The sequence below is a fragment of the Pectinophora gossypiella genome, chromosome 4, assembly GCF_024362695.1.
Source record: "Pectinophora gossypiella chromosome 4, ilPecGoss1.1, whole genome shotgun sequence".
Classification (NCBI taxonomy): Eukaryota; Metazoa; Arthropoda; class Insecta; order Lepidoptera; family Gelechiidae; genus Pectinophora; species Pectinophora gossypiella.
Genome location: NC_065407.1, coordinates 7,109,342 through 7,126,732, shown reverse-complemented (window position 1 = coordinate 7,126,732; position 17,391 = coordinate 7,109,342). Strand labels below are relative to the sequence as shown.

The 17,391-nt window shown below is 40.4% G+C and overlaps 2 protein-coding genes across 3 annotated transcripts in view; one reads left to right on the top strand and one right to left on the bottom strand.

Moving 5' to 3' along the window:
• Positions 1-17,391, top strand: part of LOC126366313 (T-lymphocyte activation antigen CD86-like) — a 149,360-nt gene that overhangs the window by 117,147 nt on the left and 14,822 nt on the right. For both annotated transcript variants that reach the window (XM_050009415.1, XM_050009414.1), the window contains exon 3: positions 14,528-14,763. In XM_050009415.1, the coding sequence (XP_049865372.1) occupies positions 14,528-14,763 (236 nt within the window). The remainder of the gene's footprint in view (positions 1-14,527; positions 14,764-17,391) is intronic.
• Positions 7,005-9,110, bottom strand: LOC126366309 (uncharacterized). The gene is made up of 2 exons (XM_050009405.1): positions 7,963-9,110; positions 7,005-7,591 (listed from the first exon to the last, which is right to left on the bottom strand). The coding sequence occupies exons 1-2, from the start codon at positions 8,932-8,934 to the stop codon at positions 7,586-7,588; spliced, it is 978 nt and encodes a 325-aa protein (XP_049865362.1). The 5' UTR covers positions 8,935-9,110; the 3' UTR covers positions 7,005-7,585.

Sequence of the window (17,391 nt, the reverse complement as noted above, 5' to 3'; positions counted from 1 at the left end):
AGTCTCTATTTATCTCATATACCTAAGTAAAAATAGAAGAAGAAACGGAAGGGTGGATAGTGAAGGAATTGGCTTTTGATAGACAAGAATGGAGAATGCTACACCGACAAGAGCGTGGCTCTTAAATTAGTGATAAGGAAGTAAAAATAGGCATATTTAGGACAAGAGATCTTTCCGGAAAACGCCTTCATGAAATAAACTCTTTATCGAGTAACACAAGTAACAATTAGAGGTGTAGTTACGTATATGAATGCTGCGGTCGATGCTTACAAGCAATGGTTTACTTCGACTGACTTGAAGTCTATACCAGCCATTTGCAAGAATCTGACTGACGTCACAGCCAAGGCCACAAGGATTGGAGAGTTTACGACGCTTTATATTTCTATATTTATCTGCACTTAGCAGTGTTAATACGTAGTCACATAATATCGAAGTCACGAAAAGATTTGACTCCGTAGGTACGTCACAATTATAATTATGGTAATGACGTTACCTCTCTTATTTACGTCATAAAATGATCCTTAATATTTAAAATGTAATTTATTATAATAAATTCATTGGAAACAAGTGACAATGGTTCATGTTTTCACGGTTTTCAGTTCAGTGAATAATATCTGATAATCGTTGTGGTACATTTTAATTGAAATCTCTCAGCAGCACCCCTAGCCTTGAACCGCGAACCTTTTGAATAATTTTACTTTTTTTAACTCATTGTTGAGAGATCTCTGCGTGGGCGGATCGTTTTGGTGGCAAACTGGGCACCCTCAGGCCTGTTGTCTTAAACGTTGTACCGGGTGAGAGCCTTCAGCGCTCCCCATTTGTCCGGCCAAGTAGTTAATGCCATCTGCGGCAAATCTACAATAAGTCACGTGAAAAAAAAAAAGTGGCAAACTTGTTATTGTACGACATTTTATTCAGTTCGGAGTTTCAGTTTTTAGTGAAAATTTTAATTGTCTTCTAAATCCAAAACTTTAACGTTGATTAATTAATTCATTTTGTGGAGTGAGAAATTATAAAACATCTTATTTAAGCCCTTGCGTTGATTTGTTTTTCAACAACAATAAGTAATTTTATTTCAATGTACCATTTTTTTTTTAATATTTGTACATCACAACCCTGTTATGAAAATAATTTTACTACCTTTTTGTATTTTTATGTGTTCTCGCCAATAAATTGATTTGATTGGATTTGATTTTGTCTTGATATACTAGATAATATTGTAGTTTTGCCTCGGTCTCATGGTATGAACCACCTACTTAATTATACATAATAATAGGAACAGGTGAGATCTCGCATTCAGTAAAAAAGCAATTGTGTGTGGGACAGCTAGCTATATAAAACAGAAAAGGTCGGCTACACTGCCAGGCTTGGGTGGCTTACCTATACTAAGTAAGCTCGAGATCTTACGCCTTAGCATTATCCCGTTCTTCACAGGGGCCGCTTACCGAACCTGAAGAACCTGAAGATTTGACAGGTCCAGTTTTTTACAAAAGCGACTGCCTGTCTAACATTCTAACTCGCGAAGAGATAGCCAGTCCAATACAGGTTAGGTCACATTCCTCCAAAAATGCATTTCTCGGGGTTGTGGATTTCCCCACGATGTTTTCCCCTTGCTATGCACGTGATAATCATTTATGATCCAAACATGAATTAGAAAACAAATTCGACAATCATTTTGGTTTAGGTCTGAGCGGAATCGTAAGATCCAGTATGTAATATAAATCATTTCAGTATGACCAGAGTAGAAAAACTAGAATATTATTTGCCAAATAGTAGGTATTGATCTGCAATCGGATACCTCTGAGATCTGATACAAATTGTCTTTTACATGAAATTAATTGCAACACAGACATTTTCATCACTCCGACTAGTCATAAAACACACGTGCTGAAAATGCATATTTTTCTTTCCAAAACTAATAAAATTTTCGAGCAAAGTAATTGCCACAGTTAACCCTTAGATTCAATATCAGCCACAGTATATTTATGTTCGCTACTTTTGCAGTTTGGCTTCTGCCCAAAGCTTTTAGTAGACCACTTACATCTCTTGGGTTCCACTTACTTTTTACTAACATCCATACTTTTTGTGTTTTAGTAGGACTAGGACAGAAATTACTCATGCCCGTAATTCTTATTAAGATAGAAACAGAAACTATTTAGTGTCTATCTAGTATTAAAACAGAACGACTAGTTCAGTACAATTATTGATTATATTTCAATAAGATAACAATTTCAACGCTACAAATGCTACTTAGGTTCTATGACAATCTTGTGATGTAGCGAGTAGACGCCGCTACTTAAAAACCGCACCCCTGATGCCGGGCAGCAGCGGTATCAGTACTGCTTGGAGGCCGAGGAAATGGATTCTGGTAGGGCTCTAGCTAGAACATCACCGATTGTGAAATTAGTCGGTGTACTGCGAAACGGAAGGCGATTGAGGCAACCACCGTTCTACACGCCCTATCTATGGAGTAATGAAGGCGATTACTCCACATACAAGAGCGCAGCTCTTAAGTAAAAAGAAGAGAAGAACAATTTACAATCGTCTCAATGCGCGGTAAGAATTACAAAAGTGAATTAGGGTAAGTAAATAAAACTAAAAAATTCAACAATTAATTTTGTTTTTATTATGTAGTTTGTAGTTTACACGGTTTGTATCATAATTAAAACACATAATTGCCTCGATTCATGCAGACCCCTCCTAATTTTATTTTAAGTTATTTCCGTCATTTTCTAATCCGCCGAAAAGCAAAGAGACGGATGATTGGCAATTGTTAATTTTAAAATGAATGAATAAACTGGGCGAATAAAATAGGCATCTCGCTGATATGCAACCCGTTTGGCGTGTGCTGACAACTTAATTCTGTCGGGTTATTGGCCAATATAAAATTTTGGGTGGGATTTTTAAATTTTAGCCTAAATTGACGTGTGTGCCTTAAATTTGATGCCTATTGGTTACCCGTCCCTTTCCTTTTCGGTGGATAAGAAAACAGATATAACTTAAAATAAAATTAGATGGTGTTTACAGGAATTACCACCAATACCCGGTACTTATCACGGTAAAATCACGGACATGAGACTTAAGGAGTCACATAAAAGAACCCGGTATTATGTGTTTTGTATTTAACTTCTTTATTGATATTTATTTTCCCATTCGAAAGCCATTCAATAATTCCTTTCATTTCTCTCACATTCACCATTTAACCTTCTATTTATCCATATTGATTCACAAATACGTTTTCAATTTCGACCTGTCTGTCCACCATTAAAATAAACTGTCCCATTGACGTCATTCTCTCAACGTGTTTGAATAGGAAAGTCAACTACGATGAAGTAGGTACTTCCTACCCTAGTCGATCGAGTCGAAATGACACTTTCCGGAAATGGGATAGTAGACACGCGTACATAGCGCGTGCATAACTACGTAGACTAATAGGGTGAGCAGCGTCACAAGTATAAGAAGACAACTTGCACCCAATTTTGCATAATAATACATCATCATCGCGTCCAAGCCGTGTCCGGCGACGGCGACTCCTAAATGTCTATCCCAGGTCGTTGTCATGATAGGCTCTAATGTGGCTAGCAAAACCAAACTTCGATTTGAAGGTTCGGCCACATGGCGCGCATAATATCTGACCAGCAGAATTAAGCGTATAGTTGTAGGAGGGCTTCTGTCGAATCTTCCGTATTTAGCGTTTTACGCCAAGATCTTCTAACTGACACTGTTATCAGTGGTCAGTTTATTTTCCAAATAATGGTGCATCAGGACAGAACGGACGCACCCCAGTCGTATTTCATCGAAGTGACAAGTTGACCCAATTGGGCAGGTTAGATAGATGCGAATTTCGTAAAATACGAAAATGTAGTTGTCTGACAATAAAAACTACAATACTGTAGGTTGATGATACGGTACTGCGGTGCGGTAGAATGATTGATATATTTTTTTCTAATGCTAGAACTTCCCTAAAATTGTTTTTAAGGTACCTGCCTAAAATATTTTCTACACTTTCTCTAAAAGATATTATATAAACAAATATCACTATAAACAAATGCTCGTAAAGTGCCTTTTTACCCTAAAAATACTAGTATTTCTTGGACATTAATCTAAATTTGTTCGGCCTAAGTGCTGGCACTTCCTATGAGACCAGCGAAAGTTGAGCAAATATTATATTTAGGGTAATATACTGGTAGTAGCTCGTTCAATATATCGAGTTACGTTACCCTTATTTTCTTATGTCGGGTCGAAAGGATCGTATAACAATTACTTATGTATTATCCTTTTTTTATTAGCTGATTTTCGCTACCTCTTCTGCAAGGAATCCGTAAAATACTTTCCTAGTGCATGCCTACATTTCAAAAGGAAATATCAACTTTAAACTTTAATAAAATTAACCCTTTTTCATTCGCTACTAAGAATAAACATTTCATAATCACAGTGAAATGTATTTTATATAAAAATATACTTATAAATAAGTATTATTATTTCTGTAATGTCCTGGGTAACGCCAGCTAGTCCTTTGGGGGCAGACAGGGAACAGCAATGAAACGCGCCTAGTTCGTTCAACGATTTATTCCGAACTGACACTATAAACTATTACCCTCTTTGTTCACAACTTATTATAATACATAATTCTACCTACATTACACTCCTCCACACTAAATCATTACTAACTATTAATACCTACTAAAATTATGATAACACACTTAATTAACCGCTTAAACTAAGATAACAATTGACAACTTAATCTAACACTATTACAATTCAAAACTTATATCTAGGAGGTTTATTTAAACGACACTGTCTCTGAGGTCGTGTCCGAGGTGATACAGGGACAGAGGTGGTAGGCGAGGCAGGTTGTTCTACAGCAGTAAACTGCTTTTCTGGAGTATGAAAACGTTCATCATCTCCCGCCTCCGCTTCGGCCTCTGTGCCCACCGGCGTCACCGCCGCTGACGCCGTGGGCGCCGCCTCCGTTGACTGCTGCGACCCGTCCTCTCTGTCCACCGAGGAAATGTCATCCGAACCGTTATTAATTCGTCTGACGTCTCCTGTACCTGATGGATAAACTAACGAATTCCTAGACTTACGCCTTAGCTGGTCGACATGTCTATGTAACACATTTCCACTACAGTCGGTAACATTATAGTCAGTACCACCTAACCTGTGCGCAACTTTACCGGATTGCCATTTCTCCCTTTTTAAGTATTGTCGATACCATACGTCCTCTCCTACTTCAAAATGCCTATTGGATCCTCCCGCTGCGTCTACCTGACGCCGTTGATTTTGTTGTACTTTAGATTCTCGATCAGGTTTTAATAAATCTAACCGTGTACGTAGACGCCTTCCCGTTAACATCATAGCTGGACTTTCCCCTGTCGAGCAATGTTCCGTGTTACGATAGTGCATTAAAAATGTATTTAATGACTCCTGTACTCCTACACCTTCTAAAACAGCTTTTTTTATAACTGTTTTTAGAGTTTTAACAGCGTTTTCAGCTGCCCCATTTGATGATGGATGATAAGGCGCCGTAAAAATATGCTCAATTCCATCCGCTTTTAAAAAGTCTTCGAATTCGCTACTCGAAAATGGTGGACCATTATCGCTGACTACCTGTTTAGGTATACCCCATCGGGCCCACAACTCCCTCAGCTTCCCAACCGTGGTACCAGCGGCCGTGCTAGGAACGTGAAAAACTTCCATCCACTTAGACATAGCATCAATAACTACTAAGTAAAGTTTACCATAGATGGGCCCCATGAAGTCCAAATGTAGCCTAGTCCATGGGCGGGCCGGCCACGGCCAGGGCCGCGGCGCGTGCTGCGGCGGCGCGGCCGCGTGCGCGGCGCACACGGCGCACGCGCGGCACACGCCCTCCACCGCCTCGTCTATGCCTGCCCACCACACGTAACTACGTGCTAATGCCTTGGACTTCACAATGCCCATATGAGGCTCATGTAATATATCTAAGACTTTACCTCGACAACCCTCGGGAATGACCACCCTATGGCCCCACATAAGACAACCCAATTCCTCGTACAACTCTGTTTTCCTGTTAAAATACGGTTTTAAGCCATCAATGTCGCACTGCTCGGGCCAGCCATCTCGTACGTAATTAAGTACCCGACTTAATATGTTGTCCCTACGAGTCTGCTTTTTAATTTCATTATAGTCTAATAACATCGCCTGTTGCGCAAAATGCAAATAAGTCTGTTCCGGAACTTTCCCGTAACTATTTTCAACCGACTTTAAAGGTAATCTCGATAAACTATCTGCACAGTTGCTCTTAGTATTGACATATTCAATATCATAACGGTAAGCGGACATGATGATCGCCCAGCGCTGCATCCTACTGGCCGTCATAGTAGGTATGCCTGTATTCGGACCAAAAATCGACACGAGCGGTTTGTGATCCGTACGCAGTATGAAATGCCTCCCGTACAAGTACTGATGGAATTTCTTTATGCAATAAATAATAGCAAGCGCTTCTCGGTGTATTTGTGAATAATTCTGTTCGGCGCTAGTCAATGTTCGAGATGCGAAGGCGACCGGGCGCTCCCCGCGCGGCCCGTCCGGCTGCGTCAGCACGGCCCCCACCCCGCGCGCGCTCGCGTCACATGTTGCTATCAATGGCTTACTAGGGTCGTAATGAGCGAGAATTTTTACGCTAACAAGTAATTGTTTTACCTCCGAGTAGCTGCGCGCACAATCCGCATTCCAATTCCACTCCACACCTTTTCGTAACAATTGATATAAGGGACACAATGTTGAACTAAGATTCCTAACAAACCTTCCGAAGAAATTAACCATGCCGAGAAAAGATCTTAACTCGGATACGTTACTTGGTTGTTCCATTTTCACAATAGCTTCGATTTTTGACCTGTCCGGCTTTATGCCATCTCTAGAAACCACATAACCGAGATAAGTTACCTCTTCGGCCAGAAATACACATTTACTTTTCTTTAATTTCATTCCATTATCCAATAAACGTTGAAAAACCATTTGTAAGGCCTGTAAATGTTCCATTCGGGATTTACCGCCAATTATTACGTCATCTAAAAATACTTGCACATTAGGTATACCGCTCAGTACATTAGTCATGATACGTTGGAATATGCCTACACTTGAAGCTAATCCATACACTAATCTATTATATTGGAATAAACCTTTATGCGTGTTTATCACCGTGTACTTTTTAGATTCATCCAATTCTATCTGATTGTACGCTTGTGAGAGGTCAATCTTGCTGAAAAACATATTTCCGTTTAAATTTACCAATACATCTTCAATTTTTGGCAATGGATAACGGTCGACCAGCAAAGACGGGTTTAATGTAGCTTTATAATCCGCGCAAATCCTAAGGGATCCATCAGGCTTATTAATAGGTACCAGAGGCGAGGCCCAGTCGGAGCAGTCAACGGGCTCGATGACGCCGGCGCGCAGCATGGCGTCCAGCTCGGCGTCCACTCTCTCGTGCAGCGCATACGGCAGCGGCCGCGCGCGGTGGAACACCGGCGTCGCCCCCTCCCGCACACGCAAGCTCGCCTTACCGCCCCTGTATCGCCCCAGACCTCCCTCGAATAACTCCTTAAACCTGTCAATCAAACAATGAATGTCTTCATCCCCTTGTTTACTATTTTTACCTAGCACAAAATTACATGAAAATTGTGGTATGTCAATTTTAAGTTCGGCCAACCACTGCCTACCCAACAAGGATGTTGTGCCGCCTTTTATAATAAATAACTCTAAATCTTTCTGTTGACCATTATAACTGACAGTTGGTTTTATAATTCCTAACGGCTTAACTTGTGAGCCATCATAAAACTTTAAGATAGTATTATCACTCTCAATAGTAATGTTTGAAAAATATTTGTCATAAGTTTGTTTACTAACGCAGGATATGGCCGTTCCTGTATCAACTTCCATTTTAATAACGGTACTATTTATACATACAGGTAAACTTACAGATTTATAATCATTCAGACTCAAGTGATGCAATTCCTCCTCAATGTCCCCGCCGACCTCCTCGCTTGTTTCGCGATCGGCTTCTCCAAAATGCAGTCCGCCTCGCGCAGCTCCGCGACGAGGCGGTCCCCGCGGCGAAGTCGGTGCGCCCCACTCCGGGCATACCCGCCGCAAATGTCCTGTGCGTTGGCACTTGCTACACACATAATCTCTAAAGCGACAAGTCGGAAAGTTGTGGTTTTGAGCCCCACAAGCACCGCAACCGTTGCCATGTCGCCTGTCTCCGCCATAAAAGCGTCGCTCTGGCGTTTTTGTTCCACCGCCAACCGCCACCGGGCATGCTGCGCCCGCAGCGAGCCCGCCCGCACGCCGAGCCGCCGGCGCCGTACCGCGTGCTGGCGATGACGCAATCGCATGCACTGCGCCCGCTTCGCTACCTGTCGCTCGATTCTCCTCCACTACCGCTGAATCCCTTTCTGCTGCTTCCAATGACGTCGCTAGTTTGACCGCTTGGTTAAAAGTCACCGTGTCGTCCTCAGCAAAAAGCCGTTGACGTATGACGTCACTTCGTAAGCCGCACACGAACTGGTCCCTCAGATTTTCACATAGATTTGCCTCGAACTTACAGTGTTTAGACAATCTTTTTAACTCCGCCACATAAACAGCTATGTTTTCTCCGGCATTCTGTCTCCTTTGTCTGTACCGATACCGTTCCGCTAGTGCCGAGGGGGTAGGTTGCAGATGTTGTCTCATTAATTCATCTACCTTCTCAAATGTTAAATCGGCTGGTTTCGTCGGGCTTGACAAGTTTTCCAACAATTCGTATGCTTCGTCACCCATGGAAGCAATTAATATCGGCAGCTTCATATCGTCCTTCACTGTGTTCACTTTGTAGTACATTTTTAACCGCTCAACGTACGACGACCATGAGCCGACCTTGACATTGTACTCGCTCAATTTACCGATCGACATTTTATCCGCACAGATATACCGTAACCGCACAACACACGTAGGTAAACACACTCGTCGCCAAATGTAATGTCCTGGGTAACGCCAGCTAGTCCTTTGGGGGCAGACAGGGAACAGCAATGAAACGCGCCTAGTTCGTTCAACGATTTATTCCGAACTGACACTATAAACTATTACCCTCTTTGTTCACAACTTATTATAATACATAATTCTACCTACATTACAATTTCTTTAAATGTATTCATGTCTGTTTACTAAATAACGCCTTCCCCTTATTAACATTTTTATTTTTATCTACGATAATAAATTAATAACGGAAGTAATAAATCCGGAATTGTTAGAATAAAATTGCGTTTTATTATCGCGTGTGGGTTTTACTTTTGAGTGTCTCTACGTACAAAATGTATTTAGCTCAAAGCTCATTATCATAATAGGATTAAATGAAGATTAAGAGCTGCAAAGGTACGACATACAACCTAACTAAAGTCTTATTAATCTGGGCAAGATTAATAAGATGGGTAGCTGAAAATTTTATGTAGCATCATCATCTATGCGTGCATGTTCACAGCGAGGAGTGGCTGTAATACACCTCTGCCTACCCCTTCAGAGATAGAGGTGTGATGCTACATTGTTATTGTATTATTTTATTAAATAAGTATAAAATATTTAATAATAATTCGTAGCGCGGTATAATGGAACATTCCATGTTTGTTTTCATAATATAAAGAACAAAAACATTTTCGTGTAAAATGGCGCCAAGAAGAGATCACATCGATCATAACATAACATGACATGACATGACATGACATGACATGACATGACATGACATGACATGACATGACATGACATGACATAACAAAAACAGCCTATATACGTCCCACTGCTGGGCACAGGCCTCCCCTCAATCAACCAATGCGGGTTGGTGGAGGTGTTTTTACGGCTAATAGCCGGGACCAATGGCTTAACGTGCCCTCCGAAGCACGGAATCATCTTTTTTATCACTTTATATCATGTAGAGCCAAGCCTCACTACCAACTACTAGCTAGGCTGACTAACTCTTGACGCCCTAACTATACAAGTTCACAAAACGTTTGGCTAAATTGGAACGGGATACACCAAAATTTTGCCTGTGCGTATTAAGGTTTTGTTAAAAAAAAAATCACATCCGAGTGTAAATTTCGCAAAAATGTTTCTCACTATAAGTATAAGACGACTACACATATCAGTTTACGCACATATACGTACACTAGCTTTTGCCCGTGACTTCGTCCGCGTGGCGTGTATGATCTATCTTACGCGGTTTAGATTTTTCATACAAATGTTTTTTCCCGCTAACTCCCGTTTCCATGGGAATTTTGCAATATCCTGTTGCAACTAAGCTTTAAGTTTACTAAGGTACCTGCATGCCAAATTTTAAGCGTCTAACTTAAGTGGTTTAGATTTTTCATACAAAAGGATTTTCCCGCTAATTCCCGTTCCCGTGGGAATTTCGGAAATTTCTTTCTTAGTGCACCTCTACGGTGCCTAAGCTACGTCCCTTCCAAATTTCAAGTGCCTACGTTTAGCCGTTTAGGCTGTGCGTTGATATGTCAGTCAGTCAGTTTCTCCTTTTATATATTTAGATAATCTTTAGCGTGTTATGAAGCTGGCACTATCCCCTAACTAATGTTTCAGAGTTCAGAGTTACTCCCAAAGTGATCGCTAGTCTAACGTTGTTCACTGTTATGTCTAGGTTCCTATTGTCCCCTGGGGAGTGAGTTGGCTTCGTCCCGGCGCTTTAGGCCTTTCTTGGCCCCTTTTGGGCAAAAAGCGGTATGAGGCTAGGTTTATTGAGGTATCCCAGTCCCTAGAGACACGTGAAGATGCCGTTTGATACTCAAAAAGCGTTGGAAGTTGTCTCGCGAATATGGTTTCAGTGACTAAAAGAAATGTCTAGAAGCAGTATGTTATTGGTGCTAATTCCCGTAAACACCATCTAATTTTATTTAAAGTTATATCTGTCATTTTCTTATCCGCCGAAAAGGAAAGGGACAGGTAATAGACAAGCATAAAATTTATGGAACATACGTCAATTTTAAGCACAAATCTAAAACAACCGTCTAAAAATTTTACATTGGCCAATAACTCGACATAATTATGTTGACAGCACACGTCAAACGGTTTGCATACCAGCGAGATACCTTTTTGATTCGCCCGGGTTACTCATTCAATTACTCATTCTTTCTAAAATTAAGAGCTGTCAATCATCCGTCCCTTTCCTTTTCGGCGGATAAGAAAATGACAAGTATAACTTAAAGTAAAGCGAGGAGCTCGGTGGCGCAGCGGTTAACGCGCTCGGTCTGCGATTGTTGAAGTAAAGCAACTTTCGCAAAGGCCGGTCATAGGATGGGTGACCACAAAAAAAAGTTTTCATCTCGAGCTCCTCCGTGCTTCGGAAGGCACGTTAAGCCGTTGGTCTCGGCTGCATTAGCAGTCGTTAATAACCATCAATCCGCACTGGGCCCGCGTGATGGTTTAAGGCCCGATCTCCCTATCCATCCATAGAGAAGGCCCGTGCCCCAGCAGTGGGGTCGTTAATGGGCTGATGATGAACTTAAAGTAAAATTAGGAGGTGTCTGCAGGAATTGGGGCCATTATATAGATAAACTACAGCGTGCGGTGAAGTAAGGTTTAACAAACATAGACCTAAGGAGCTGAAAAATTAAATTATAAAAAGATTTTTTGTATAGCACTCACCCTTGCTTAGGGAAACTGACAAAGAGAAAATGAAATCGAAATTAAGCCGAGAATATTGAGTACTAATATTCTAGATAGACGGCGCCGGCGTAGATCGAAGAATAGGAGGAGACATGGCCAAAAGAAGGACCCGGTGGTGTAATGGTTAATACGCTCGTCTCGGCTTGACAAGAGCTGCGGGTTCAAATCCCAGCCGATTCAGATATTTTCGATTAAGTTTTGTCTTTGTGATTTAAAATTTCTTCTTAAATTCCTAATTGAATTGAGCGGGAATTGAAATTTGGCCCTCTGATTCAGTAGTGGGGTACTAATGTACATTGCAGAGATCCGGTCAAGTAGTTAATCTGGCCAAGTAGGTAATGCCATCGGAGTCAAACCTATAATATATCTCGTTGAAAAAAAAACATCGCAAAGTTCTTCCATTTGGATGGAACGCGGTATTAGAAGGATGCTTACTTCCGTTATCTACAATTCTATTTCATGTCAGTTCATCTTTAAAATTCCGTAACATAAATACAAGTAGAGCAAGAAAATCACGCGCCATCACGGGCTCTGAAGTGTTAACTCATACTTGATTGGTTGAGTTTCCAAGTGAGGAAACAGGGACAATAACATAACAATATTACCTATATAGAGCGACAATTGAACTCAACGTTGGATTTCGGGACGCACAGAATATCCATAGAGTAATAATATAGGTGCAAAAATAACTCTATATGTCACGTGTACCTTTTTGCGTTAATAAGAGACCCAGTAAAGAACATAATATTTTTTTTTTAATGAAAATGGGGGTAGATAAAAAAATGAGCTGCGCGCAATGATCGTAAGAATACACGGACAAAATCAATGGCAGAAAAATAGATTATAATATTATGAAAAAAATTTCTTTCTATTTTTGTAGCGAAAATACAGTAGTATTTTATTCAAATTCAAATTCAAAAATATCTTTATTCAGTAGGTAACATAGTTACACTTTCATCCGCCTAAAACTACTGCAGCTTCTCACAACCTGTATAGCCGGGGAAAAGAAGCTGCAAGAAAAACCTCGGCACAGGGCCCTAGACGTTCTTTAAAAAAAATAAAAATAAACAAAAAATATTGATATACAATTGAGTAATTTAGCTGCCTAATATCAGTTCTCAGACAGTTAATCCCATGCATTCATATCTTCTAAATAATCACTAACTTTATAATAACCTTTTTTGTAAAGTTTTTGTTTAACTACTGTTTTAAAGCAGTTGAAAGGCAAATTCTGAATGTCAATGGGAATCTTATTGTAAAAACGTATACATTGCCCCTTAAAAGATTTAGTAATCTTATGTAATCGACTGACTTGTAAAGTAAGTTTATTTTTATTCCGGGTATTAACAATGTGCCGATCGCTATTTTTTGCAAATAATCCTATATGTTTTTTTACATATATTAAGTTTTCATTACTCATATCTAATTATTATGAAGACGATTCGTAATCGTCAACTTGTTATTTTGTCCATGCCATTTTTTTCTTTTTGTAGATTTGCCTCGGACAAATCGAAAGCGCTTAGGGCTTTCACCTGGTACCATCCCAATATAAAATATTCACTTTAGTTTGCGGCAGTCATTGTATAACTTTTTTTCACAAGTTACTCCTAACAACACTTCCCTCGTCGTCATCATCACCCTGGCGTTGTCGCGTTTTCCCCGGGGTCTGCTTACCTCACCTGAAGATTTGACTGGTCCGGTTTTTTACAGATGCGATTGCCTGTTTGACTTACCAACCCAAAAAGAAAGTCAACCTAACAATACTTCCCTAACAACTTTAATAATAATCTCGTGTTTTCCTTCGTTACCTGTACAAACGATTTCACGATCCATTGCTTTAGGTACAAACAGAGGTTTTACATGCAATTTTGGACACAATTATCTAGTAGGTATGGTTTGGTTGTTCGTATTTGGTGTTTTGTTGACGTTGCGGTCCAATCGAATAATTAGAGGACAATCGCGATGTAAATGTGTTGGGCCTCGTTCATCAAGTACGGTCACGACTACTAATATGTATACACTTTGAAACCATGTCACATTACCTTTTTTGACAAATTAAACCTTAAGTCTCATTAAATGTTAAATATGGCAAAAAAAAAAAAAAAAAAAAAAAAAAAAAAAAAAAAAAAAAAAAAAAAAAAAAAAATGGCAGTGCGACAGGGTTCTAAAGTGGGTACATGATATTGCTCATGACTGTACATCAGGTACCTATATCAAACACATGTGAAAATGCTTTTGCGTGTAAACGCTTCTAATATCACCATGACGGCCTCCGTGGTCCAGTGGTTGCGCGTTGTGCTCACGATCCGAAGGTCCCGGGTTCGAATCCCGGTGGGGACAAATCACAAAAATAACTTTTTGATCCTAAGTTTGGTTAGGACATTACAGGCTGATCACCTTCTAGTCCAAAAGTAAGATGATCCGTGCTTCGGAAGGCACGTTAAGCCGTTGGTCTCGGCTATAATTACTAATGTAAGTACGTAGTCTATGGATTATATGGCCTATGGCGGCTCAGTAATTACCCTACCACCAAGGTTGATGGGGTTGGTAATCCACCTCACAATCCACACGATAGAAGAAGAAGAAATGGTGACAACCATTACCTATACTTTTGAGGAATACTAGTTCTTTAACCAACCACTTTTTAATTTAATTTTACAGGATTAAAAGTTGTTCCATCTCGTTCTTGCACACATTGAAAGTGAAGGACGGCACCAGTTTAAAATATGTCAAATTATATTCTGTTCGTACTCGCATGTGCCAGAATTGGCACTATTATTTAAGGTCAAAATAAGACCAATCATGTTACTAAGTGCTAACCCTGCTTTCTTGTCCACAGTATCATCAGCCCAAAGAGAACTCGGGAAGGGGTTGCCGACAAACGCGTCCGCGACCGCCCCTCCGGCGGGGTCGGCGGATAACGCCATCCGCGCGGGGCCGGCAGTCATAGACGCCCCGCGGCCGACCCCGCGGACTGGGCCCTACTTCGACCTGGCCGCATCGAAGAACGTGACCGCGCTACTAGGAAAAACGGCGTACCTGAACTGTCGCGTCAAGAATTTAGGAAATAAAACTGTAAGTATTCATACATAGGTACATAATTATCTGCACGAATCTTTGCGCCTAATACCAGTCACCCCTTCAGTCGATATAAATTGGCATATTTAGACAAAAAACATGGACAATTGGGTCCTGTAATAGGTTCTAAATAAATTATGAATTACTAAATAAATACAGCTCTAAAACTAACGAAAAACATTTTCTTTTTTCTATTTAACTTACATCAGTAAGTAGTAACCGGGCCCAACGGCTTAACGTGCCTTCCGAAGCTTTCAGACAATCTGGTGATCAGCCAGTAATGTCCTAACCACAAAGTAATTTTTGTGATAATATGTCCCCACCGGGAATCCAACCCGGGCCCTCCGGATTGTAAGCCCAACGCTCAACCACTGAACCACGGAAGTCGTTAGCGGCGACACTGAAGTCAATCGAGGTATATCCTAGTCACACATTCATAAATTACCCCTAGTACCAGTGACGTTACTCAACTTAGCAATTCTGACGTCATATGATTTCAAGACAATAGTTTTTGTGGGTGTAGGTTGTACTACTAAAACGGTACTAAAATAGATATAATACCTACTAATCAGGTGAAAGCTTGAATGAACATAATATGACTGTTTGAAGTTTGATTCACACAAATGGTGTTGACCGTTTTAGTAGAGTTAATTTTAGCTCTTTTATGCCTCTGAAGGTGAAACCTGTATTTCCGGCTAATTGATATACCTACCAATGTGTGAGCCGTGGTAACCCAGTTGGTAGAACGCTTGCGTCTCACTTGGAGATCGCAGGTTCAAATCCAGCACACCAAAACCCATAATAGCCGAGTTTGTTTTCGAATTCATGTTTGGATCATAAATGATTATCACGTGCTCAGCGGTGAAGGAAAACATCGTGAGGAAACAAACATTCCCGAGAAATGCATTTTCGGAGGTATGTGACCTAACCTGTATTGGGCTGGATTTCCCTTCGCGGGTTGGAAGATCAGACAGGCAGTCGCTTCTGTGATAAACCGGACCTATCAAATCTTCAGGTTAGATAAGCGGACCCTGTGAAAAACGGGATAATGCTAGGGAGATGACGATATGCCAATGTGTTATTAACAGAGTCTATAGTGAAAATTTCTATATTCTTATGCTTGTTTTCGATTTGGCACGGCTGGTTTGACAATTATAATAGACCGCAATATGACTCACTACACTGGTCTAACAGAAAGCTCGGTGAGGTATGGGTACTTAGTTCATCATATGAATGTACCTGTATGACAGAGTTTAAGTTAGGTATGTGTTAGATTTCGATTTCCCTCTGCTATGTTATTTTCCATCAACAGTGGCTGCAAGTTGTCTTTGAGTACTTGTGGCTCTGCCCACCCCATTAGAGATTACGGGCGTGAGTTTATGTATGTATGTATGTATGTTATTTTCCATCTTATTTTCTCTTGTAAAAACGTCCAGTAAGATTAATAGGAAAAGCCCCAGTAAAAATGGAACGGAATTATCTGTTTTGACGTGACTAACAAATCGAAGCTGGGTAGAGAAAATTAGTTCAATCTTTACCATTGAGCGCTCCTCTTACATCGATTAAACCACCCGGTTCCTCTGAGAATCAGTCGATTGCAGATAGCTTATATCTCTTCTCATCTCTCCAAGATGGGTTCCATCTCTCTTTATCTTTGTAAGAAAGTACGCCGTAGTAAAACGAATAGTTTGTAATTGAACGGTCTTTGTTTCAGTTTAAAGCTTTCTTCATTTTGTCTTTTTCAGTTATTGAGAATTCTTTAAGTAGAAAACAGGAAATTGGAAAGAATATCTCTGCGTTACCGAGATTAGGAAAAAAATAACAAGGCGAACTGCATACATGTTATGAGTAATGGGCTTAATAAACTATCATCTTCCTAGCATTATCCCGTTTTTCACAAGGTCCGCTTACCTAACCTGAAGATTTGATAGGTCCGGATTTTTACAGAAGCGACTGCCTGTCTGATCTTCCAACCCGCGATGGGAAAACCAGCCCAATACAGGTTAGAACCCGTTATTATGTGCTTTAATTATGATAACAACCGCGTAAACTTAAAACAATGTAAAAACAATGTATAATACAGGTTAGATCACATAGGTACCTCCGAAAATGCATTTCTCGGGAATGTGGGTTTCCTCACGATGTATTCGTTCACTGCTGAGCACCTGATAATCAGTTATGATCCAAACATGAATTCGAAAACAAATTTGACAATCATTGGTTTAAGCCTATTCTGGATTCGAACTTGCGACCTTAAAAGTGAGAGGCAAGCGTTGTACCAACTGGGCTACCACGGCTTCTCTATGCTGTTAACAATTATCATAAAATGCTTCACCATATTACCTAGTGTGGTTGTAATTTATCTCTCTTCCTGAGGCTAATATATAATTTAGAAATTGACGTCCCACTGTTTTGAAAGTAAGTATCCCAAAGTAACATCTCATGTTGTATGCTAAGCAAAAACCCTTCGCACAAAATCCGTTTCCAAACAACACCCCGTTAGCCCCGTATGTATGCGGGAGATGTGACTCTGTCCTAATGAGACTTTTATTTATAAAGTTACACAATGGGGACTTTAAAGTTGCATTGTGCTATTGTTGGGTTTCATTTTAACAGGACTGCGGT

Coding starts and splice junctions, on each gene's coding strand:
- LOC126366309 (XM_050009405.1), bottom strand. CDS start 8,934: ATGTCGATCGGTAAATTGAGCGAGTACAATGTCAAGGTCGGCTCATGG.